General features: G+C 35.9%; 1 protein-coding gene across 4 annotated transcripts; it reads right to left on the minus strand.

The window, feature by feature from the left end:
* Positions 1-1,180: 1,180 nt before the first annotated feature.
* ldb3b (LIM domain binding 3b) lies at positions 1,181-20,714 on the minus strand. 4 transcript variants are annotated; one of them, XM_044102693.1, is made up of 10 exons: positions 20,569-20,702; positions 19,821-20,164; positions 14,886-15,037; positions 12,682-12,757; positions 7,771-7,793; positions 6,246-6,443; positions 4,568-4,591; positions 2,947-3,116; positions 2,815-2,851; positions 1,181-1,775 (listed from the first exon to the last, which is right to left on the minus strand). In XM_044102693.1, exons 2-10 carry the CDS (start codon positions 19,914-19,916, stop codon positions 1,679-1,681), a joined length of 873 nt encoding a protein of 290 aa, XP_043958628.1. In that variant the 5' UTR covers positions 19,917-20,164; positions 20,569-20,702; the 3' UTR covers positions 1,181-1,678. The 4 variants fall into 4 exon arrangements, with proteins under 4 accessions (XP_043958628.1, XP_043958627.1, XP_043958630.1 ...); XM_044102692.1 differs by having other exon boundaries at positions 20,365-20,683; XM_044102695.1 differs by lacking the exon at positions 4,568-4,591 and having other exon boundaries at positions 20,569-20,714.
* Positions 20,715-24,515: the final 3,801 nt, after the last annotated feature.

Raw genomic sequence — 24,515 nt, forward strand, 5'->3', positions numbered from 1 at the left:
AGATTGAAAAGTGCTTCGTCATCCCCACCTGAGTGAGTCACAGCCACCCTCCTCTTCCTCCTCCTTCCTCTGCTGACTCGGCAGCATTGCAGACACTGATGCAGCGACGGATCAGGTTTTGTGTCATCAGATTTAGTGATGAAAAAGAGCAGCTAGTCTTCCAGACGGAGTGTTTTCTGCTCAGAGTTAATACCTGATTAACATCGTTAATTGTGACGCAGCATTGTGGCAACTTTATGCTCACGAAACTTTATTTGACTTCAACCTATCTGTCTACATAGGAGACAGATATATTTAACTTATAAACACATAGCGTTCTCATACCAACAGATCCTGCAAAACTATTCAGACCCCCTAAACATTTAACACATTAAGTCACTTAAAAACACACATCTTAATGTTTTTTTTAAACATTAAACATACAGTAGAGCATAACTGCGAAAGAAAACGATGCAGAGTTTTTAAACGTGCAAGTTAAAATCTGAAAAGTGTGGTGTGAGGACATTACAGCATCACGTTTGGCTGCAGTTGCAGCTACAAATCGCCAGATTTCATCCCGGGGGGACACTTTAAAGTCCTTCAGGGGGCCACAATTGGCCCCTGCGCCTCACTTTGGACACCTCTGATCGAAACCTTTCCATTTAGACTGTTTTCATATTCTGGGTCGTTTTCACGCTGGAATCAGTGCCAGTCTGAAAACCTTTAACTGGTCTGTTTCCGGCTACCCTGGCCCGAGTGCAGCGGAGTGTCCCCACAGCATGATGCTGCCACCACCATGATTCACATAGGGAATGGTGATTTTTTTGTAATTCTACAAGTTTTTAATGGAGGCCTAATTTGTGTCTTGCATGGCTTAGTTTTCCCGTCTTTCAGTGGCAGAAACTCACTGAAAACCTGAAATGTATAATATATATTATTTATGTCTACATTTTTTATTTAATATCCGTTGCATTTTAACCACAGATGACAGATGCAGGGAATCACACAAAATCTGGAAATGCCAATAATGCTCCATCTATTTATTTCAACAATTTTCTGTTATTCATGCTTAATAAGAACTAGAAAAAATGTTAAAAAAAAATCTATTTTTTTCTCCAGATTATGAACCAGGAACTATCACATTGTTATTAATCTCGTTTTCTTTATTTCCTCAAGTCATTTCAAAACACGGCACCATCTGTAGATTTAATAAAACATTTATTCACATTGATATCAGTACATTTCTGAGTGCATTTTTACATACTGTACTTGTGCATATTAGATAAACTGTGTATTCCTCTTGCTATCACATCTGACAAATGTGCTCATATAGTTTTTTTTTAAATCCATACATCTGCGATTTATCTCCAGCAGCAAAAAAAGGAAAAATTTCTGCAGTTTCACTTCAACATTAGTTTTTTTTGTACATCTTCCCCAATAATCAGGACATGAAAAAAGAAAGAACCTATAACGAGAGCAGATCTACATAGGAGACAGATATATTTGACACTTTAACTTATAAACACATAGCGTTCTCATACTAACAATAATACACTTTCTGCTAATCTAGGCAACAGCTATAGCTCACTTTTCTCCTCTTGCTCATATTCTCTGTCATACTTCCTTTTCTCTCTTCCCATGTTTATATGTCCTCCTTTTTTCTGTGACTCTTCCCTCTCTTTGAATTTCCTCCTCCTCTTTATTCCTGGACGTTGAGGATCTGTGCAGACAATCCATGGTGCCAGTTCTTCAACTTGGCAAAGCGCGGCCCTTTGACCTCTGACTCGAAACGCTCTCTGTTGGCGAGGGCGACAGGACAAGGCGGTCACATCAGGAAAAGCAGCTTACGTTAGCGTTATTCTCTGAGAAACTGCAAGCTTCTGCTCTAACAATGCCTTTGAAAACGCATCCAACCCAAAGAAAACAGTGTGGGAGTGTTTGAAGGATGTTTTCTAAAACTATTTCTCAGAATCAAATTATAAATGTCTAGAAAACTGATCCTGTGCAGGGTTTACCCCAGAAAACTTGCTAACCCTATTCAGCCTTAGCAAGCATGTTTTTGAGTTAAAAATGTTTAAAGTTAACAGAAAATTTGAAAACATTACTTGATAGTTGTGCATTTTTGGAAGACTGGAAGATTAATACTTAAACACCAACTATAAAATCAAAAAAAGGCAATAATTAAAAATAAAACTAAGATAAATTAACAATGCAAAGCCTGGTGGCCCGCCAGGCTTATAATACACTGAGGGAAACCCTGATGTGTTTAATTCATACTGCGTTTCTGATTTGCATTGAAATACTGTGAGGAAGTAACACACAGCGTGCTTAGTGTGATCGAATGAACCTCAGTAATGAAAAGTTAGCAGAAATGTAACTAATGAGGGCAGAAACATTGTAAAATCGCACATTTCTGAGAAATTTACCATCCAACATTAAATCAAATAAATATTTCCTATAACAATGTATTGGAGATACATCATAAGAATTTATTTCAAACAGCTTTAATAAGAAAAACAAACATTTTGATTGATGGATGATTATTTTTAATCATCCAAACATAATATCCTTATGTTTTTCTGTAAGGATATTAATATTCTTTTGTAGAGTATTTTTCATAATCATACTATTAATTTCTTTTGATCGATATCCTCTCTTTTGCATTTGTTTATTTTTTAATAGTTATTTTTAGTTTAATTTGCTCTTACATAACAGTTGTTTATGTTGAATGTATTTGACTGGATCTTTCCAGGACCCTTATTTTTATTTTTGCGACAAACGTCTAAAGAAAATCCAAAAACATTTGTTTCCCAGAAAAAGTAGATTAACCTTTACCTTGATTTCTGCAGTGCCTCCTCATCTGGATCTTGCACTGTGATGACAAAAAGTACAGAAATAATCAGAAAAATCCAATTAGAGCATAAATAAAAGAAGGCAAAGGAAACGTTCGGTGAGCCTGGTACTGACTGTATTCAGTGCCAGTGATGTGAGCCAGGATCCTGAAGCTTTTCGACTGCAGGTTGGCGGCACGGCGAGCCCACTCAGACATGTCCTGGTTTGTGTCTGGTGCCCGGATCACGGCTTGGTACACAGGAGACGCACAGTCCACCACAGGCTCCTTGATCGGGAGAACTCCACTGCAGGGCAGAGAGGAAACTCAGGCCGCAAATGGAAACATTTTATACCCATGTTTATAACTTCTCTCTTATTTGGAAGGAACCGGCTTGAAGAATTGGTCCTGCCGTCTTAATGTACACGTTACCTACCGCCACTAGGGGGCACTAATGAGCTATTTTACATCTGTAACGATCCAATAAAAACAAAACAAAATATTATTTTTACAAAGTAAAATATAAATGTCCTAAATGTTGTATTTAATAAGTCATATTTTTACATTAAAAGTCATAATTTAGAATTTTTATGTCAAAAACATAATTTTGAGATACTGAGCTGTAATTTCAATTAGACTGAAAAATTATCAATCACAGATATTTTTGGATATATGACTATGTCTGCCACTTAAAATAAAAATGGCACAATTTATGTTTATTTTTTGACCTACAAATTCAAGATTCAAACTTTTAAAGTTATCATTCTGACTTTTGGACTTATAATTATAAGACACAAAGTAACTTCAACGAGAGCAAAAAATTAGCAATTTTAAGAAAATATTAAAATGTTATGGAAGCCGAGTTCACCTACTTAAAAAAATATTATATAAATAATTTATTTTCAAGCTGGAATGATGGCACAGACAATTGTTTATAATTTTAACTTTTAAAACCACGATTATGAAATAAATTGTCTTATAATTGACTTTTTATGTCATAACATTGAGTTTCTTATTCCTAGTTGTAAGAAGTTAAAGTGTAAATTTAAACTACAGAAATGATCTGAAACATTCTATTTAGATGTCCTTAAAATAAAATATATATCACATAGTCAATTATAATTTTAATTTGGTACATTTCTAAGATGTGAGGTCAAACCTTTAATAATTATTAAATTCACTGTCATCATTTTTATTTGAAAATCAATTTTTTTTAAGACTAAACTCTTGATTATTCATTCTGTGTCTCATTCAAACTCTGGCGCACCACAAAAACAAATTCACTGTCACTGAATTGCTATTAAGGGACAAATTTCCTGAAGCACGATTTGAACCAATTTCTGGACATAAAAACACATATATTGCTCCTCTATTATTAATAGACAGATGTGGAGGTTCTGCAGTAAGGGAACTATAAGGCAACATGACTGCATTCCTCAGAGGGTTAGGGAAGTGAGTTTCAGTTTTTGACATATTTTCGGATGAAATCACAGATTCCAGATTACGTAATCTTCAACACAAGCTGCAGTCTCACACTTTGCCCGAAGTACCTGGAAGTACTTCTCAACATTAACGAGTTCATGAAAGAGTCACAGTTAGACGGTTTGTCCTTCAAACACAATGATACACAACCCATTACTACCAAATAAATGCTCATATCTATATATTGGTGAAGCATCTGGAGCAATGCACAAGCTGTTGGGGCACAAAGAAGCAATGAGTCTGAGGAGAATGGAGAGGCGACGCTGCTGTACTCACGCCAAAGGAGAGCCGGCCTCCTCGCTGGGACACGATCAGGAAGGGAGGATGGGGAAGAATAGATGGAGGACAGATCACAGGTGGGGTTGGTTTGTAGGATGGAATGAGCAGAGGAGAGTGGGTGAAAGGAACAGAGGAGTACATGGCACAGGCACTGTCTAGCCAGAAAAGAAAAGCCAAACAATCTACTGTTGGCACACTATTTGCAGCAGCATAGGCTTTGAGAGGCAATATTACACCGCCACGGCTTTTCAAACGTAATTGTTATACATGCAAAATATCTCTACGTTTATAGGGCTCATATTTATCATCTGAGTGCCTAACATGTCATTTTATGTTTTTTTATTTGTCAACATATCCCTTTAACTCATAATTTTGGACTTTTTAAGCCTGTTCTTTTTGAAAGGTAACCTATTATTCTTCCTTAAACAGTTTATGATACTTCTATGGTCTATACAAAACATGTTAATTAATATTTTGCACAAAATCATTCTTAGATAACAATATTTCTGCCTATTTTTTGCTTCTTTCAGAATGTTTTAGGGCATCTTGTCACTTTAAATCCAAATAATCTGCTGCTGGCCACGCCCCCCAACTCAACATTTAGACTCACACATGAAAATGGCTGCAAACAGACACGTAATAATCCAACTGTACATCTTTGAAAAGCAGAAGTAGAGAGTTCTGCACAACCCACAAGAATGCAGCAAGTGGTTTCTGGATAGTAAATCAAAAACAAAGCACTTGTCTTTTCCAGCAGCCATTGTACACGGCATACAGTAGTAAAACCAGCCGACCAAATATGCTAGAGTTCCGCTTGTGTTACTAGGCTGTGCTGGGGTTGCTAGGTAACGGCACAGTGCCTGTCAAATGTAACTTAACAATCAGAAAGTTTTAAACATTAACTTATTCTCAAAAACGACACACACCTCAGAAAACACAATACTTGACTTAAACTACACTTTTCTAACCAATCAGAGAACCAATATTGGCCTTCACATCTTGAAAGGTTCAGAAGCCAAGACAACATGTTGTAAAAGGTACTTTTAGTCCTGAAAGGTTATGCTGAAAAAACAAAAAATATATATGAACATTTCAGATAAACTTTAGTTCCTGTAGTGTATAAACAATAGAAAGATAACTGTGCCTAATAGTTACAGGAACTAGTAAAAGGTTCCTGGATTCTGAAAGCATCTTTATTACATGAACCATGTTTTTTTATCTTTTACATTATAGTGTATAAACTTATTCGTCTTAATGCCTCTTAAAACCTGCATGTGAACATATTATGGGCTAAAAAGCGCCACTGCTTGGCTTAAAGGGCCAGTTCACCCTTTAGCAACAATCAAATGCATTCAACAAATCAAGATGCATTTGATTGTTTTTCAACATTTAATTAGTTATTTATGAGAATATCTATAGATTAATATACTGTGTTTAACATTAGAGTACTTCCTCTTCTGTCTGAGACTTTCCTAATTTGGTTTGTTCAATTTTTTAAAATATAGGTAGAAATAAAATTGTTGCCCACACTGAAATTATGTAACTATGTTTATGTTGCTCAATCTGCTGCTGTTAGCTTAAGTGTTAAAATATGATTTTTCTCCTCCATTAATTTGGATGAAAGAACCGAAAGTGGGAAGTGAAACACCGAATTTATTCTGGTTTCCGGTCTCACCTGTCATGTCCTTTGGCCTGCGACTGTCCTGCAATGGCGTCCATGATGGCGTCCTGTGAGTACATGCTGATTGGTGTGTTGTACTGGGCGTGAACGATAGTGGCCTTTCCGCCTGGGCCCCTCACTTCGATGGGTTTGTGGGTGGACAAGGCAGAGTCTTTCAAAGCGATGGGGTTGAAGCTGGGGGTGTACTCCAAGCTGTCAGGCCACAGGGAAGTGTGGGAACAGGAAACAGATCCGGGTCAGAGGCAGAAATTCAAGACGCGCGAGGTCACTGGTCATGATTTGACCAAAGAGGTCATCAACCCCATGTTCATCTTAGGTCCAGTAGTTTGATTTCACAACAGACACACTCAGGTTCACTGTTTTAATTCTTAAGCTACGTTCACACTGCATCCTGAAGTGACCCAAATCTAATTTTTTTGTCAAATTGGATTTTTTTTCCTTCTTTTTTTGTAATGGCCGTTCACACTTCCAAATATATGGCATCTGTATCTGATCTCCAGTGTGAACAGCAAACAACCTGAAAGTGTCCCGCATGGGCAGAAGGGGGCGCAATAACATCAGCGTGCTCAGTGTTTTGCTAACCACCATAAAGAAGAAGAAGTGCTCAGTGTTTGCTGAAGTAAACATGATATATATATATATATATATATATATATATATATATATATATATATATATATATATATAAGGATTAATTACCTAAACAGATAATTCACTAACATTGTTAAAATCAACAAAACTAAAACGTCACTCAAGTAAGCGCAACACTACCTCAAAACATTTTTACTGAATTAAAAGTAAATGAAATTACTCAAGTAAGAGTAAAAATGTATTTAGTAAAAAGAATATTCAAGAACTGAGTAAGTGATCAAAACAGCCATTATTTAATATATAAAAATTACATAATCAGATGGAGCAAAATATAAAGTTATGTGGAGATTTTGGTATTTTAAAGACGAAAATAAAATGTATTTATATAAATAAAATATTTATGAAACTAACAAAAACTGCAGGAGTGAGTTTGTCTGGTGAGTTTTGCTTGGTTTCATTCAGTTTACTCCCAGTTTGTAGAGTATCCAGAAATGTCAAATAAGTAAGAGTAGCGATACTTCATTTTAAAATTACTCAGATAAAAGTAAAACATGCAGATACTCCTAAAAGTTATTTTTTCCCCAAAAAAGTTACTAAGTAAATATAACATTCGATTGCCACCTGGTTTCAAAAAGTGCCGATGTCAGAGACTCCAATCAGTGGAGCTGTATCAACACTTTGAGGCCTTTCTAACAAAACAAAAATTAACAAAAATAAATACTCAGAATACGTGTAAAGAATCCATTTAACACACAAACTCGACTTTTTCAATTATTTTGTGACTTATTGAGACGTCCCTGTATTATAAAACTTATCTGCAGACTAATGTTTCCACCCCAACTGTATCTCTGACCGTCGTCATCTCTCAAATTATTTTTTTTTCATGCACATAAAAGAAAATAAATAAATAAATTACTCAGATACTCACTTTGCAGCTGTGTTGGCAATGACCTGAAACACATCAGAACAACATACAGACACACAGAAACAAAAAGGAGAAAGTTAAATTCAATAATGGTAATAATATTACATTATGTTTGCATTCAACAATGTTCTCCAGTGATCCCATGCTCAGGTCAGAATAGCAGCCATTTATCATCAGTGTGATGTTTCTCTGCTCCTATTTTATCACCAGGAATGACTGACAAGAACAGAAGTGTTTCAGTCACATGATGCAGGACACATTTAGCACAGAACAGACAAAAATATACACAAACGTAGCACAAAGTACCAGATCCATTTATGTCAGAACTGGAAATTAAATCTGCAGATGCTCTGTGCCTCTACAAACAGACACAAAGGATTTATCTCTTAATAAACTGCCACGATCAAGAGTTTATTACGAGTCAGAATCAACAAAATGCAGTGTTTTTTCTATTTTATTTTAAGAAATACTAGCGTGGAAAAAAAGTAAAAGGTAAAATTGGGTTACATGGTTTGTTGCCAGTTGATTGGTCGAATCAAATCTTTATTGAGTTCGATTCACTTTGTGGGATTTTCATCCAGCATAAACAAACATTTTATTGTTATGTTATAAGAAAATCTTTGCTTGTGTGGAATAATCATTTAGAGCGTCTATCACATCAACTATTGATAAAACACTGTCTTCTTCTTAAGCCTCTACATTTAGTAAAAAGTCTGAATTTAGTCTGACCACAGAAACTGAGTGACATTCTTTGTTTTGTTTTTAAAGTAATGTCTTTTAATCACATTAAAACACTAATAGCCCCTTTATTGCATTTGTTTCATATTACATTTTAAGAGTTTATTCATGTTGTTAAGACAGAAGGCAGATTATGTGTTTCTGTTTTATTTTTAAACACATTTTTCAGTAAGTGTTACTTCTTTAGAAATCAGGGAACTATGAGAATTGAATTTAATAAATATTTAATAAATATTTAATAATTAAATAAGTATCTTGATTGGGTATTTCACTTTTTGTTTGAGAAAAGAAGACTAATATAATGCTAATTGCTAACTAGCCTCTAGTTAGCTTGTTAGCATCATGGCAACTTGGCTTGGATGCTGTACTGTTAAAGGTGATTAAACTAAACCACTAAGTGACTATTAACCAATCTAGCTGTAAAAACAAAAACTGTCTTTGACATTTTACATTCTGCTGGCTTTTTCAAGATGAGATATCGCCAATCTAAAAACTCAAATCCCACCATAATACTCAGAAATGACATAAACAGAGAACAAATTCAGTGCATCGTAAAGGAGATCTTCCTCATAAGTGCCCACTCTAAAAGCTTTTTAAAAAAGACTTAACCTGAGCAAATTTATTGTAATTATTTTGTGTTAAATCCCTATGGTACATTCAAGAAAGAAAATTATTTAACATTTTTGAAGTTTGGGATCCTAAAAGAAAAACAAAACATAGATGTCCTAACCAAACTACCAAAAACGTACTTTATGGTCCACTGACCTATGACCTCAGCTCCTTATTACACAGAAAAATGGAGTAATTGGTAGATTAGTTGTCTAATCTGGTTGTAAGCTTTTATATTTTGCATTTATTACATGAGAAAACATCCATCTTAGACAATTTAATCCTTTCTATTTTTAGTTTTTTGAGTATTTTAGATACTCAAGCACCCAAAAATCAACACTTTGCACCAAATGCAAAGTGTTGATTATCTGATCTTAGCAAGGTTTGGTAGCCTAACTGACTGGTCTATGCAGAACTTGGGTTTGCTGTGTGTACAGTAGAAAACGTCCAATACATGAGACATCTCCCTGCAGACGGGGGGTTGCCCTATCTTGGGGTTGGCATTCAGGGGATTCAGGATGATGGTTTGAAACCAGAGTGGAAAGTTCCATTACCCAGCTCAACAGCTGCTCCGACCCATCAGTGTGTGTGTGTGTGTACGTGTGTGTGTGTGTGTGTGTGTCCTCTGAGAGGTGGGGCCACTGGCATGAATGAGGTCACTGGCTTGATTCCTGACGCCTGATGTACCTTTGGCTGTCACTGTAAACCCGCTCAGCTCCAGAAGGGAAGCACATTAACAGAGACTGATATCTGGATTTGATATGCTGGAGGTCCAGTAGGGCCCACTTAAAAAAAACAAACAACTAAAGGTACTCAATACCAGTTTTAGCTGAACTTTGGACATACAATCTAGCAAAAGTCTTCCTTTTCATTAATATTTTGTATTTTATTTTATTGGGATCTTACCTGAAAAACCTACACAAAGTACATATTAATTGCTAAGTGGAATAAAAACGGCCCATGGTTTTCAAAACTATTTTATAAATAGACATTTTAAAAGTGTGTTTAGTCACTCGGCCTGTCAAATAACAAATTATGTACCAGAAATTATTGCAATAAATGGTAGTATTTTTTGTTTTGAGACCATTTTTAATTAATATAATAATAATGACATAATAATACAAATTCAACTATTGGATGATAAATTGTCCCACAAATTATTGTGATAAATGATAATATTGTTTTGAAGCCATTTTTAAGTAATGTTTGGATAATGGCATAATAATGCCAGTTGCTGAAAAAGACTAATAAACTTTAAGTTTGTGCAAAACACTCCACTTTGGAAGTAGGAAATATTTTTTTAAAAATCCAACATAAAACAAAAACATTGACCAAAATCATCAGTAAAATGGATTATAAAGTCTCTGTAAACAAAACTGTCCTCCAAAAACATTAATGATCAGAATGAAAATGGTCAAGCTCATTTTTATTTTTCAATGCGATTAATTGACTTATTTCTTGTTGTGACATGCTGCCTTTACTGTGAAACCCCTAAATAAAATCCAGATGTAGCCTAATTAGTAGACAGAGTTCACCTGCATGCCTTTTAATCTCAAGGTAAATCCAGTTATGTGAAGAACCGATGGGTTTGTCAGAGAATATTACAAACAGCAGACATGAAGACCAAACACCACAGCAGATGTGTCAGGGAGAAATAAACCAGAGAAGCAGCCAAGAGGCCTGCAGAAACTCTGGAGGAGCTGCAGAGATCCAACACTGAGGCGGGAGAATCTGACATCCGACGCTGTTAGTCAAACGGTCGATAAAGCTGGAATTATTTTGAAAAGTTCCAAAAAGATACACAAAAAAAAACATCCCACCTACAACATGTGGGAGACAGGGAGAAACATGGTGCTGGCAGTATCATTCTTTGGGATGCTCTTTGTCAAGGAAGCCTGTAATTGTTAATAAAGATGGGTGGATCTGAAAACAAGGCAGTCCTGGAGGAAAGATGGGACTCAAGCAGAGGTTCGTCTTGCAGGAGGACAATGATTTTTAGACATTTATGTTAGAATGGCGTAGTCAAAGTCCAGACTGAAAGAACTGATGACTGGAGACTTACTTGATCTTTGATTTATGTCTTTCTTTACACATTATTGTTTATTTAATGAACAAAATACATAAATTAGAAAACACAGAAGAATTTCTTTTGCCACAGTGATATTGTTGCTATTTTTGTCAATCAAACATCGATCCACTGAAAACAAACTTTGTAAGAATGGAGTCAATTTCACTTTGTCTCTACCATCAACATCCATTCCACCATATAACCAATTAAAATCACTTTTTTATTTTAAACTGAATTATGTCTTCACATTGTTTCAATTCTACATTTAGCCTACGCCAAAAATCCCCTCTGCACATGGATACACATCTTTTTCTTGTAGTGTGCATGTTTTATTTTTTAAATCTTATTTTATTGTCACCGAATACATCTTGAATATTCTCTGGAAGATCTTTGTGACTTGCTTTAATCATAAACGGGGCAGTTTTAAATTCTAACAAAATCCGAGAGTCAAAACTCTTACCACACTAGCTATTTTACAAAATACAAAGTGGAAAGTATTTATTCTCTTGAAGGCAGCAGCGGTTTAGTACAGCTGATGCTTTGACATTGCTGCTGCTGTGGAAGGAAATGACATCGTCCACTTGAACCAGAGATGATCTGGTCTTTGAGAAGAAAATGTTCCCTGAAGTTCCTGTACTTGTCCCAGAGTTCGTACCTCTCGCATGTGACGCTATTTCAAGATCGCACACATAAACACGTCTGGCCTCAAACCAGGTAACAGAATAGCAGCAGAATTAAGTTCAGAGTCAAACTGGGATCATTATTACAAACTGGTCTGAGGCTCCATGCTAAAGGTTAGACCCCAGTTCAGGAGGAAAGGGTTACTAAGAAGCTTTTTTTATTATTATTTACATCGATAATGATGGAGCTTTAACCAATTAAAACTATAGCTCAGAAGTTTTATAAGTTCAAAAATGGTAACATAATTCCTTATTTTACGCATTTAATCTCATAGGAGTTTAAATGGAAGACTTTTTGTTTCTGGTTAAAGAGTAAAATTGTTTTTAAAGTCTTGTAAGGCATCAAAACTGGGACGGTTTTAATTACTTAAAGGTTCTCAGTCACTTTTGTACTTGCTTACATTTTTTTCAAAGTTGCATTTTGGAATTTAATGAAAAGATGAACAAAGATCAGCTGCAGATCTTACAGATGGGAACAGATTTTTTTTTAACTCCACAAATATATTGCTTTTTTGTTTTTAATAATTTGTTTTACTTCTCTAAACAGCTGAAGAGAATCGAGCTTTGCAGACAGAAAAATGCCAATTACAGTAACTTGTCTTCTGTTTGTGTTTGCTGACCTCTGACCTCCCTGCAGTACTTTTTCTAGGTGCGCTACAGATTTCTAACACTAGAGGGCACCATGAGTCTGATGGGATGGATTTGATCTCTGATTTTCTCCTCTATATTGACAGGCAAAAAGACACAAACCCAGATTCTAACGTTGCTTGTTGATTTGTCTGTTTCTTTCCTTGACTAAAGTTTGTTTTCATGGCGTACCTTCTGGTGTGGGATGACGGGCATCGGTGAGTCCATTCTTGGAGCTGCCGTGGGAACTGGTACAGGGCGTCTGGATCTACAAATGTAACAACATTTTTATTAAAAATTATTGACTTGACTGAGAAACTTGTTTCAGTCCGACTCTTGGAAGTTTGAGCTACAGAAATGAGAGGAAAACTTCAACATTATTAACTGTTTATACTGTATAAGTCATCCAGATAATAAAAATTATGTGAAAAAGTATTTTGTTAATACTAAAAGATAAAAAACTCACAGTTAAGCATTTTCTATTGCCTGTGGAACAGCTTTAGCAAATATCTGAGAACAACTGAGACCTTCACTGTATATTTTAAAAAGCAAAATTGAAACTTCTCTGTAGTTTAATTAAAATTTAGTCAGCCTTTGTATTGATTTGAAAGAATTTAATTTGTTTTTAATTATTAAATGTAAATGTAAAGTCTAGTTTAACTAAATGTCCTCAAGGATATTACACACAACATGCATAATCATAAAAGGATAGACTGTACACTAAGATCGCCTCCATGTTGTGAGTGGCAAAAAGCAATGCAAGCCAGTTCTGTTCTAATCACTAGAAATAAAATATGCATGTCGCTCACACCAGGTATTTAAATACATCACACTCTGACAAAAACATACGATCCAAAGTAAATCTTAACTCTGAAGTTTGCAGCTGATATGGCTTCTTCCTCTCTGAGCGGCTTTTCAGGCCAAGTCAGGACAGGATTTCCTTCTCATTATTGTTCTAGTTTCTGCCTGGATCTTCCCAACGTCTTCTGCTTTTGATCACAAACTGTGACATAAACATGCCTTCTTCCTGATTAGTATGGTGGTTGGACATCCACATTTTCAAAATATGTACATATGAATGTCTGAACAGTTGAACGTGGCATCTGGAAGTGGAACCAAAGGATGAACCGGAGTTGTGCAGGTACACAAACAAGCAATGCGTTTGTGGTAAACTTTAGAAAAACGTTGCCATCATTCCCCTCTGTTTAAAGCAGTGGTGTCAAACCCAGTTACATTTTTGGCCATATCAACAATTTGAATGTTCTTAAAGGGCCGGTTGTGCCAGAATGTACTGATAAAACCCATTAGACTGTTACAAAATTAAGAAATAACAGTTTATTTGTGTTTTTTAAAACTAAATATTGAACATCTTTACATCCCTTCCGGATTTTGTGATTGCTTTTTGTGGGGGGTTTTTCCAATTAAAATCAGATTTTGTGGTGTTAATTTAGAAATATTTGTAAGAAATCTTTACAATATCTGCGCTGATGTGTCACGGACTATAACTTTACATCCAGTACGGCTGAGTCAGCAGTCACTTAAACCCAATGTTTCTGACCAATTTTCAAAAGAATTTGCAGAAGAAATGTGGGGGTTTGTTGGTTTCGTATGAATTTTGTGGATTTGTGAAAAACTGGAGGGACTTGTTGATGTAATTTGGAGTCCAGAGGGCCACATTAGAAGCTATGGCAGGCCAGATTTGGCCCTCGGGCCTCGAGTTTGACACATTTGGTTTTAAGGGTTTAATTATAACTGACCTAAAGCAAAAGCAGCAAAGTCTGATCTGATGTCAGAGAGTAAAGAAAAAAGGTTACGAAATGGTTTCAAATGAGCACCACTGGACACAAAAACAATTCATTTAAATTAAACAATCTAAAATTTTGGTTTCCAAGCTTTTCTTTCTATTTCTTTTAAAGGCAAAATTTCCACTCCCAATCTGGTGGATGCGCCGGCGTTGTGCTTGAGGTGGGTGATGAAGACGATGAAGCATCCACATGTCTCTGTCCTTGGCAACAACAGGAAACTAAAAGCACAAGCTCCATTTTTCTCTCTTCAGTTTTCCGACTGTGTTGCCTCACCACACACCAGTCTGACGTAGCTTCTCCATCACTTTAGGTCATTTCTGTATTAATGAAATCATGCTATGCTTTTAATTACATTTTATTTTTAAAAAGGACGAAAAGTACAATTTGATTTGGGAAAACTGTTTTCTCAAGCAGCAGAAAAGGCCTAAAAATCTGAATGTTGTACCAAATTAGATACCAACACCACCTTTTAAATTCTCTCTTAAATTTCCAAATTATTTATTACCATACAACATCTATCACTGAAGATATTGCTCTACTTTCACATCTATTTGTTTGAGTGGTTGCTTTAGTTTTTGCAGGCTCGCTTACTTCTGCATGGTGAGCGTAAGTTTGTTGATTGCTGACTTGATCTTGTTCTGGGCGTCCATGTGGCTCATCCCATCGGTGTTGACCCCGTCGATTGATGAGATGATGTCGCCCTGGGTCAGGCTGCCGCCTGCTGCCTTGCTGCCAGGAGTTATCTGAGAAAGAGAAGGTTTAGAAAAGCAGATTACACATCGGGCACATTGTTTTGTTTGAACATTGTTTAAAATAACTCATAAATATACAAGTTATTTTCGTATTTCCCTTAAAAACTCTACCCTTGTCTTACTGTTGGAGGGTTTGAGTATTAAAAGCATGCGCTTTGTTTATGCTCTTTTCGAAGTATTTGGGTATTTCTAAAAATCACACACTGAATAATTAAGCATGAAATGTACAAAAATATATTGCCTCGGTTGGTGCACAAGTTGTTTTTTTGTTGTCAATTTCTTGATTTACTTTATTGTAAAGCAGAACTGAAACATGAATACAGTTCGAACTTTTTTTTTTTAGACTTGAACTTACTGGGAGAAATATATCTTTATTGGGATTTGACATTTATGTTGAGTCCTGTCTTAACTCAGCTTAGTTATATTTCTATTAGATAAATGCCAGAAAATGAGAAAACTTTATTACTTTAAGATTCAGAAGCTTATATGTGCTTTGAACAAGTGGGGTAATGTCAGATGGTGATGTCACTGCATTGTAAGCGTCTTATTGGTTAATTTATATTTGATGTATTTTATGTAGGTATATTTAACGCCTCACCTCAAAAAGACTTCATCATTGCCTGACACAGTGTGAAAATCAAAAGAAACAAACTAACATATGAAAAAGAGACTTGTGGACCTCAAAATTATTAATTCATACTTGGATACAATTTGCAGCTGCTTAAAGGTGCAACACATCTGTTTTAACAATTACATGGAAATATAAACACAGTGGTAATGTGCAGCCACGAAGTGTTCAGGACAGAGATGGACTCACTGTCCCAGGATGAGTTTTGGTGCAAAATGTCCAAAATCAACCATAGAGCAAAAGACCTGAAGAAAATACTGGCTGGAGCTGGTAAAATGGCATCATAATACGAAATAAAACAAGTGGCTGCAGAGCCACTAAGTGAGGAAGAAGCCATAACTCCGATCACAACTTAGAAAACCAAATTAAAAAGTACAGGTGTGGCAGTATCAAGTTTCAGGGTCTTTTGGTGCATGAGGGACCGGTCCGCTTCACAAAACAGATCCAAATTTCACCATATCAGCCCGGAAGCTAAGAGGACAAATTGGTCTTCAAGTGGAGCATGATCCTAAGAAAACCCAACAAATTAGCGGTTCAGAGCAGCCATCATAGAAGTCCTGAACTCTATGCCATAGAAAGTGTTCAAAGCTACCAAGATGGCCGACAGAGATGACTCAGTTACACCAGTTCTGTCAGGAGGAATGGGCCAAAATTCCAGTAAACTATTGCAAGAACCATGGAGTGCCCAAAATGTTTGACCCAAATCACTAAGGTTTAAACCAAAAATATCCTATTATTCTGGCTGAAGCAACTCTAAGTTATTTTGGTAATTGTCCTAAAATTGACTTAAAACACAAAATATTTAGTCCGATTTTATGCCAGACTGTATCAATAAAACTGTTGTGTAATGAATTGGATGATTCGTAAAGTTTGGACAAAAAGTTTAAGTGAATTCAGAGCCGTACAGTGTTGGTCTAGACTTACAGTCAACTCGTTAAAGAGTTAAAAATAAGCAATGCTGTTGATGCCTATGGCTTCGTAGTGATTGACTCTGCTTCCATTCCCCGACACACAAACACCTGCCACTGACATTCATGTAAAAAAGTCTTGTCTGATTTATATAAATATACATATTTTAACCATGTTTTTCCACCTTTTAGCTGAATTTCATGACTATCACATGTCCTTGATCATACAGTGCAGCCTCTGCTTTGATCTGCTTTTTGCACTCCTCTTTCATCCCTCACTGTCTGAGTTTCAGCGATTATATCCACGTGGACAGTAACAAACAGGAAAAATGGAAAAAAAAGACGTTAAATAAAGACATTTTATATGCACTGAAGCCCAAGACAAAGCAGGGTAGATGATAAAACATACTTTACTGTATATTGAATTATTGTGCCTTAAGATCAAATGTTGTGTGGTTTTTCAAAAGTCAAAATGGATTCTATGGTCACATATTTTAGCTAATTTAATTAGCTATACCCAGTGACAATAGAATTGATTTAATTAAAGCTTATAAATGGACTCAGGAACATTAAAGTGTAAGATTTAGACATGCCAAATGATATATTTCAATATTAAATCAGCGGTTAGTGCACTGGATTCTGTGCTTCAGCTAACAGTATGTAAGGAATCCACTGTCTCTTTCCTTTCTTAGTTCTTGGCAAAAGCAGAAGGAAATCCAAGTTCGGCAAAGCTACGTCAAACTGTAACGGCACCCTGAGCTGTCATGTCAAGCCCCAGTGTTTTATGTTATGTTAACCTGCAGGTCTCCATTGCAAACAGGAGGGAGGGACGCAGAGCACAGATAAAATTATTCAATGTCGTAAGGCCAGCGATGAAAACCGTCAAAGCCTGAGATCAGAGGATAAACAAACAGATGTCAGCAGCTGCAGAATGTGGAGACAGGAGAACAGGTGACTGTCCCGCCTTCATTTTCCCACTTCCTTCAACCATTTGGCCTGCAGGCGCAGCTCCAGAGGCCGAACATGAAACTGACGAGCAGCGAGGAATTAAGCTTACTAAAGGTAACACAAGCTGTCATTAGCCTCCTTACTTCTTTCCCGCCCCTCCATCTATCTCTCCTCTCATGCTATTTAAAGCTAATGCTGCGCATACGGCACCAGACATGCCAAACAGTGAAACTGCTCAATTGGGCCTCAAATTTTACTTTAATCTGAATTTGAGGTTACTGTGGTGTTTTTCGTTAAGGTCACCACCCAGGGTGCCATAATCTGGGGGACATCACAGGTAACTGTCAGATTAGCACCAGATTTATTAGCTTCTTTTATTATTTTATGCTTTGATGTTTTTAAAACTAAACAAACGTATTTCTCTGATTGAAATATTGCAAACAATACAGTTATCACCACCCAGGTGCCTATTGAAAAATAAATGGTAGATCTAGAAGAGCTTTTTTGTCTGGTTGAATAAAAGGTTATTATTATTATTATTATTATTATTATTATTATTATTATTATTAATGAGTTTTCTATTTGTTTTTCACTCATCTGTTCAGTTTGGAGAAGTATTTCTGTGTTGTGCCCAGTGTAAACATCGTTAAAAATGTTTCAATGAAATGCACCTCTTCCTGGCTAATGACTCAAAACTTTCCCACAAATCAGTTCCTAATTAAAGAGTGTATGTTTCTAATCCTAAAATACATTTAATACATATAAATAATCACTGCTTATTTACCTTGTGGTAAATAAGGTAAATATTTACCTTACAGTAAATAAGAAAAGCTTAGCCTGGTGGGTGCGCATGTAAAGCCTGGTGGCCCGCCAGGCTTATTATGATCTATAGGGAAAATATTTTGATACAGTACAAAATATACATAAAACAAATTAATATTTTTAGGGTGCAGAAGAAGAGTCACACGCTGAAAGACTGGGTAGTTCAGGTAAAAAAAACAACAACAATATACCAAACTAGTTGATAAATATATTGGTTTTAGTTAAGACAAAGCACTATCCTGTAGCGAACTGTACAATTTGTAATTTAGCTTTGGAATAGCGGAGCATTTTGAAGTATTTGACAGTAAACTCTATACAATGCATGTCATTAATTACATCATGAGAAAGTAAATGTTCAAACTTAAGCTTAATTAATCAGTTAAATGTAAATGCTTATGTACATTTGTTATCATCATTGATTGGGAGAAATACACAACATATCAAATCATAATCATAAAAATATCAATTTTTACAGTTTCACAATAATGCAGTAATTGATAGATTATTATATTTCTATTATCATCCAGTTAGGTGGGATTCTCTACCGCTAATGCTAACACCTGATGTAGATCTTAGTGGCCAGGATGCTAATGCTAACAGAGAGTGATGCAGACGTCCTGTAAAAGAAGAGTGAGGAAAATTTAGGCGAATTTAATCACCATTAGAATTTTGACCAATGATATCACATTAGTGTGTTTTTCTAAAACGCTGCAGCGCTAATTAGTGGTACCGATTAAATCTTATGGAGAAGCAGCTTTTATTTCATATTCTCCACTTTAGTGGAACAAACTTCCAGAAAACTGCAAAACAGCTGAAACTCCACCTGCTGAGCGTTAACTTCGATTAATAGTAACTGAAATATTGATTAATAGTTGATGTACTTGATGATTGATTTTGACAAAATGTCACGTTTTTTGCCAGTTTCATAACTGGTTACTGCATTGTGTTGAAATGTGCTTTACAAATGAATTTGACTTTTTGCATAGAAAGTTGGCATCACCTTAAAAATATTCCTGACTTTTCACAAGTGGTGATCTATTCTGAAAATCTCTCCTGAGATTACATCCGAGCCTCTCTGTCTTCATCCCATACGGGAACATTACATAATCTGATCGCCAGCTCCTCCTTAATACGCAAATCACACCGTTTTGCAAGCACAATGCACCAACTGCGAGCATAATGTGAGCTGTGAAGGATAAAATGAGGGAAAACTTGAAAACTTTTTTCTAGATTGCATTCTGGACAGTATAAAAAGTGGTAGATTTAGCTTTGACCTATTTCCAATTGAACCAATCGTTAGATGCATTTAGACCAAAACAAATGTGCAAAATGTAGGTTTTATAAATTAGCAAGTATGATTGGCCAGGTTTCATAGAACATCCAAGATGTTTTGCTGCAGTTTAGAGTTAACCACGTCTTACTTGTTGCTTTCTTTTCATCCCCAACTTATTTGCCTCCCTCGTCTTACCCTAGAGATGGTGAGGGGCATGTTGAAGTCCTTTCCTCCCTGTAGCCTGAAGCCATACGGAGCCGGGCCGTTCAGAGTCACTGTGTACGTACTCATCTTCTGCTTAATGTCAGCACTCCTCCTGCTAACGGCTCCTTCTGTCGGCGCACTTTCTCCCCCTTATGCCTCGTTGCTGGTTATCCTTTCCGTCCCAGTCCTCAGTCCCCTGGTGGCTGCTGGCTCCCCCACCGCCGTTTCAGGCTTCACAGCCGTCCGTCCTCGCCTGAGTCCAGCTCTCAGGACAAACGCCACGGGGGGCGGTGGTGGTGGTGGGGGGTTGGGGGTGGGTCAGGTGCTGTGAACCTCTGAGACACACACACACACACACGCACACATGCACACACACACACACAGATAACAGGGTGCAAAGCAAAGCTGAGCCACTCCAGATTAACAGAGTCTCACCCTGAAACCAAAAACTACCAAGAAACACCAAGTCTGTGCGGACTGGGAGCTTTAAAAGCTACTTTTTAACACAAAATAGAGATGAAGGAGGATTTCTTGCCTGCAGGGTTGGTGAGGTTGAGGGACACACAGGCTAAGAATAGCAGAGACATAGCAACAGAGACACGGGGGTCCGGGCCCCGTATAAGGTCTGTAACACGAAGCCCCAGAATGCTTCACTGCCCGATTCACGTCGCTAATATAGACCCCTCTTACTGCAACACATTCTTCCTCTCTCAGTGCTGTCGCCTCACGCTGCCCGCACCTTATTATCTGTAATCAGGTTTTTGGTGATGTTTTCTCCCGCTCCGTGTTTAATTCTGCTCGAGAGAGGAAACAACAAACTGACTTCCTGGAAACACTCCCAGCAGGCTGTTTCCTGCTCGCCGTAGATCTCTGTGTGTGTCATTTGGAGAGGTTTAATTAGCAGTCAGCCACAGCTGTTAAGGTTAAATGAAGGGAAAAAATGCCGATAATTTAATGAGTGGTTTCAGGCTACCCTTTTCTAAATGTCACATCCAGATGTTTCTGGGAACCAGTCACCTGCAGCCACACGTTTAAAATCAAAGGTTGTGCAAAGGTGTGATGTTGCAAATTAGATTTTTAGATGCTTTCGATTTTCAGCTCGTTATATTCCAATGTTCAGGAATATTTAGTTGTACAATTTCATATAGATCCATCTATGTGCTGCTCGTACTTCTAATCTTCTGTTTCTTTCTGGATCTTTTCCAGAAACCAGTTTTTTAATATCACATGTCTTCTTTACGATGGAGTACTGCGGCCAAAATTAAAATAATAGAGTCTAAAGTTGTAATATTATGAGAACTTCAACGCATAAAAGCACTGCTACAACTGCAGCAAAATGAGGAATGTTAAACAGTTTTAGTATTAATTTTACAAGCAGTAAAATAATCTTTTAACTCATTCGCATTAGATTACTACATTATTCTGGTAATATCACTTTATTTTTGCATTAACACTTTATTCTGGTTATATTATGATCTTATTCTTATTATTTCAGCTTATCCTTGCAATTTAATTTCTCTTTTCTTAGCCTGACCTCAATACTCCGCCGTAGAGATTGCAACAAGCGCCTCCTAAAATTTTATGGAAGGTGCATTAAATTGTCGGAAATGAAAAAACAAAACATTGTGCAGGTAGCCAAAGAAGATGATAATAATAACTTTTGACCACATGCTACATGACTGCATGTGTTTTCTTTTTTTTTCCTTCTACCAGAGCAAAGCTGAAGGTCAAAGATCCAAAACTTCTCTACCCAAAAAACTAAAGAAACAACGTTTACAGATTCAAATATGAGACAAATTAATAAAAAACTTCCAGAAAGTCCTGCCAATTAACTCTTACTGGTAAATTTTGTAACTCCAGACATTAAAAGGACAGGAAGTAAATGCGCCGGAGTCAAGATGGGACAGGAATGGTCAAAATGGCGTAAAGGAAAGTTTCTAAGACACGTCAAACTCAACAACACATTTCCTGCTCTAAAACTAACAGTGGCCGTTCTGGGAGTGATTATCTTCAGCATCAACAACCCGAAGACATAAAACCAACAGAGCACTTACTGTGACCTCCCCTTTCTGATGCTGCCCTGGGTAACCGCCCAAATGGCTCTTATCAGAAAGGACCGCTGCTTTTCATAGTTATATAATATGAAAACGTACAAAAAGACTCCAACAACACTGCAGAGTTTGGCATCATTTTCTTTTTATAAAAAAATAAATAGAAACACAAACATTTTATACAAAGACAACAAAATCACAGAAATCATCACTTCAGTAAAGCAGAACTTAAATTCAACACGTCTAAAATACTAATACCTAATCTGACAATGATTTACCAGTAATGATCATAATATATGCTTTTCCTTTTCTTTTTTACAGATTTACTGATAAAATGCTGAAAAAAAAGCAACAAGTGGGATTAAATTTTGAGCATTGTTTTACCACAGTGTCGATATAATATCTGATTTTGTCATCAGGTATCAAGAAAACAATTACAGTACAATCATAATTAAAGACGCAGCAGTCATAGTAATCTGCAATGTACATTAGTGGAGATAAAAAGCTCTGAAATGTTGAACCTAAACTGAATTATGAAAAGAAAGAAAACTCAGTAACTCTTTATTTTAAGGGGTTTGCATAAGACTGACATAAGACTGTCATCAACATGATGTAACTCCTGTTATGAACATGAACGACTCTTCATAAATGTTTACGACTGTTAAATAACGACACTTTTAAAGCAGAGGTACACTGAAAGTTGTCAATGTCAAATTTGTTTTTATAGCATTTAAAAACAGGTGTAAAACTGCACCAGAGTTCTGTACAAAAACAATAATAAAGTAAGTTGATGAAAAGGAAAAGAAAAATAATACAAGAAAAAAAATCTCTATATATTGTTAAGATAATAACAGAAGAGCTACGGCCTCAACTGAGTGCCATAGAATAAAAATGAGTTTTAAGAAGCCATTTAAAAAGATCCAGGCTGTGGGCAGATCTAATCTGGAAAGGTGGATTATTCCAGAGAACAGGAGCAGCAACAGAGAAAAACACGTCACTTTTCTCTTGAGTCGAATCCGAGGGACTTTCAGCAGCAGCTGATTATTTGATCTTAAAGTTCTTGACACAGAATGACATTTCAAAAAGATCCTGAAGGAGGAGCTAACTCATTTAAAACTTTATAAGTTGTTAAAAGAATCTTAAAATCTATTCGATATGAAACAGGCAGACATTGGATTAAAACCTTTTTGCATTATTCAGTAAATAAAGACACTTTTAATGCAAAAAAGTATCAACTTTGCATTAAAAGTGTCTTTATTTACTGAATGTCACTTCTTGACAGCAGTCATAAGCATTTATGAAGACTCCTTCCTTCATGTTCATAACAGGTGTTATATCATGTTTATGATAGTCTTGTGCACACCTCTTCAAATAAAGTGTTCCTGAAAACGTAAATGTAAAAAATATTATTTTTCCATTTAGGTAATAAAGCAAGTTTGGTGTCACAGAGAAGGCAGATATACAGACTTTGTTTCAATCCAAACCCGTCATAATTGTTCGTAATGGGAACTTTTACATATTATTCACTGTGGCCTGTTGGCACGTTTACATTCTGGGGCCAAAGGAGCTGCACAAAAAGTGCAAAAGAAAATTATGATTGGCTTAGAAAAGAAATGTGTGCACAATATATTGTGCAAAAACATATTGTTGCACAATATATTTTTAACATTTCAAGGCATTTTAAGGCCTTAATCCACCAGCAAATAGCATTAGACCTAAAGTTATTGGGGCACTAACAGAAAGCACTTTCACATTTTAATGTTCCAAATTCATTATCAAGACTTAAAGATTATCAGCAGTTTAAGCCAAGAGTTGATTTTGTTAGAATGTTGTTGACAAAACAGAGCAATAAAAAAACTGGTTTTACGTCGAAGTTTGCTGTGAAATAAACTCTTTCTGTTTATTTAGTGCCGTTTCACACCAAATGTCATCTGAAGGCACGTGGAAAAAAAACTATTCAATCCAATCCAAGTGGCAACAGTGGAGAGGAAAACTCCACTTTAACAGGAAGAAACAAAAAGACGAACAAACTTACTTTTTAAAACGAGCTTTCACTTGAATTTTATCTCGTTTACTTTAATCTGTGTGGAAAATTCAAGTTTATTTCTGCTTAGTTCTATTGTATTTTGAATTTATTTACTTAAATTTTTATGCCAATACTGATACTGTTACTTTTTGATTAAGTATTTGCCACAATTTCATATTTCATTATTAAATAAATGGAAATTTATGCTTTATCTTCACTTATTTGTTTTACAGTTAAAGTACCGTTCATATTACAGTTGTAATGTTTTTAAAGTATTCTTATCTTCATTTTATATTCAACATTAATATATTATCTTTCTCTTAGTATTAGTTAAAACTATTTTTGTTCTTGTAAGACGAAACCTAAACTTTTTAAATATGCATTTATAAAATATATTTAAATATTCCTCTTTAGAAAAATGTGAAACTAAAACTGATTCAGAATTAAACCAAATAAATGTTTGATTTGAGAACATGAATCGCTTTTGGAAATTACATAATTCTTTTAATTTTTTATGGAAATACGGCATATTTTTATGTTAATATTTAAGTACGTAGCTAGAAAAGTCATATAAAGTATAAAGTCATGAACTGTGTGCAAAACTTATGA

The sequence above is a fragment of the Gambusia affinis genome, linkage group LG20 (assembly GCF_019740435.1).
Source record: "Gambusia affinis linkage group LG20, SWU_Gaff_1.0, whole genome shotgun sequence".
Classification (NCBI taxonomy): domain Eukaryota; kingdom Metazoa; phylum Chordata; class Actinopteri; order Cyprinodontiformes; family Poeciliidae; genus Gambusia; species Gambusia affinis.

What these genes read in the sequence shown, in the direction of transcription:
- ldb3b (XM_044102693.1), bottom strand. Translation starts at nt 19,916, where the DNA reads ATGAGTACGTACACAGTGACTCTGAACGGCCCGGCTCCGTATGGCTTC. An exon ending in GAGGCCGGCTCTCCTTTGGC is followed by an intron (nt 3,117 to 4,567) that starts GTGAGTACAGCA and finishes TCTGCCCTGCAG; the next exon opens with TGGAGTTCTCCCGATCAAGG. An exon ending in GAGGCACTGCAGAAATCAAG is followed by an intron (nt 1,776 to 2,814) that starts GTAAAGGTTAAT and finishes CCTCGCCAACAG; the next exon opens with AGAGCGTTTCGAGTCAGAGG.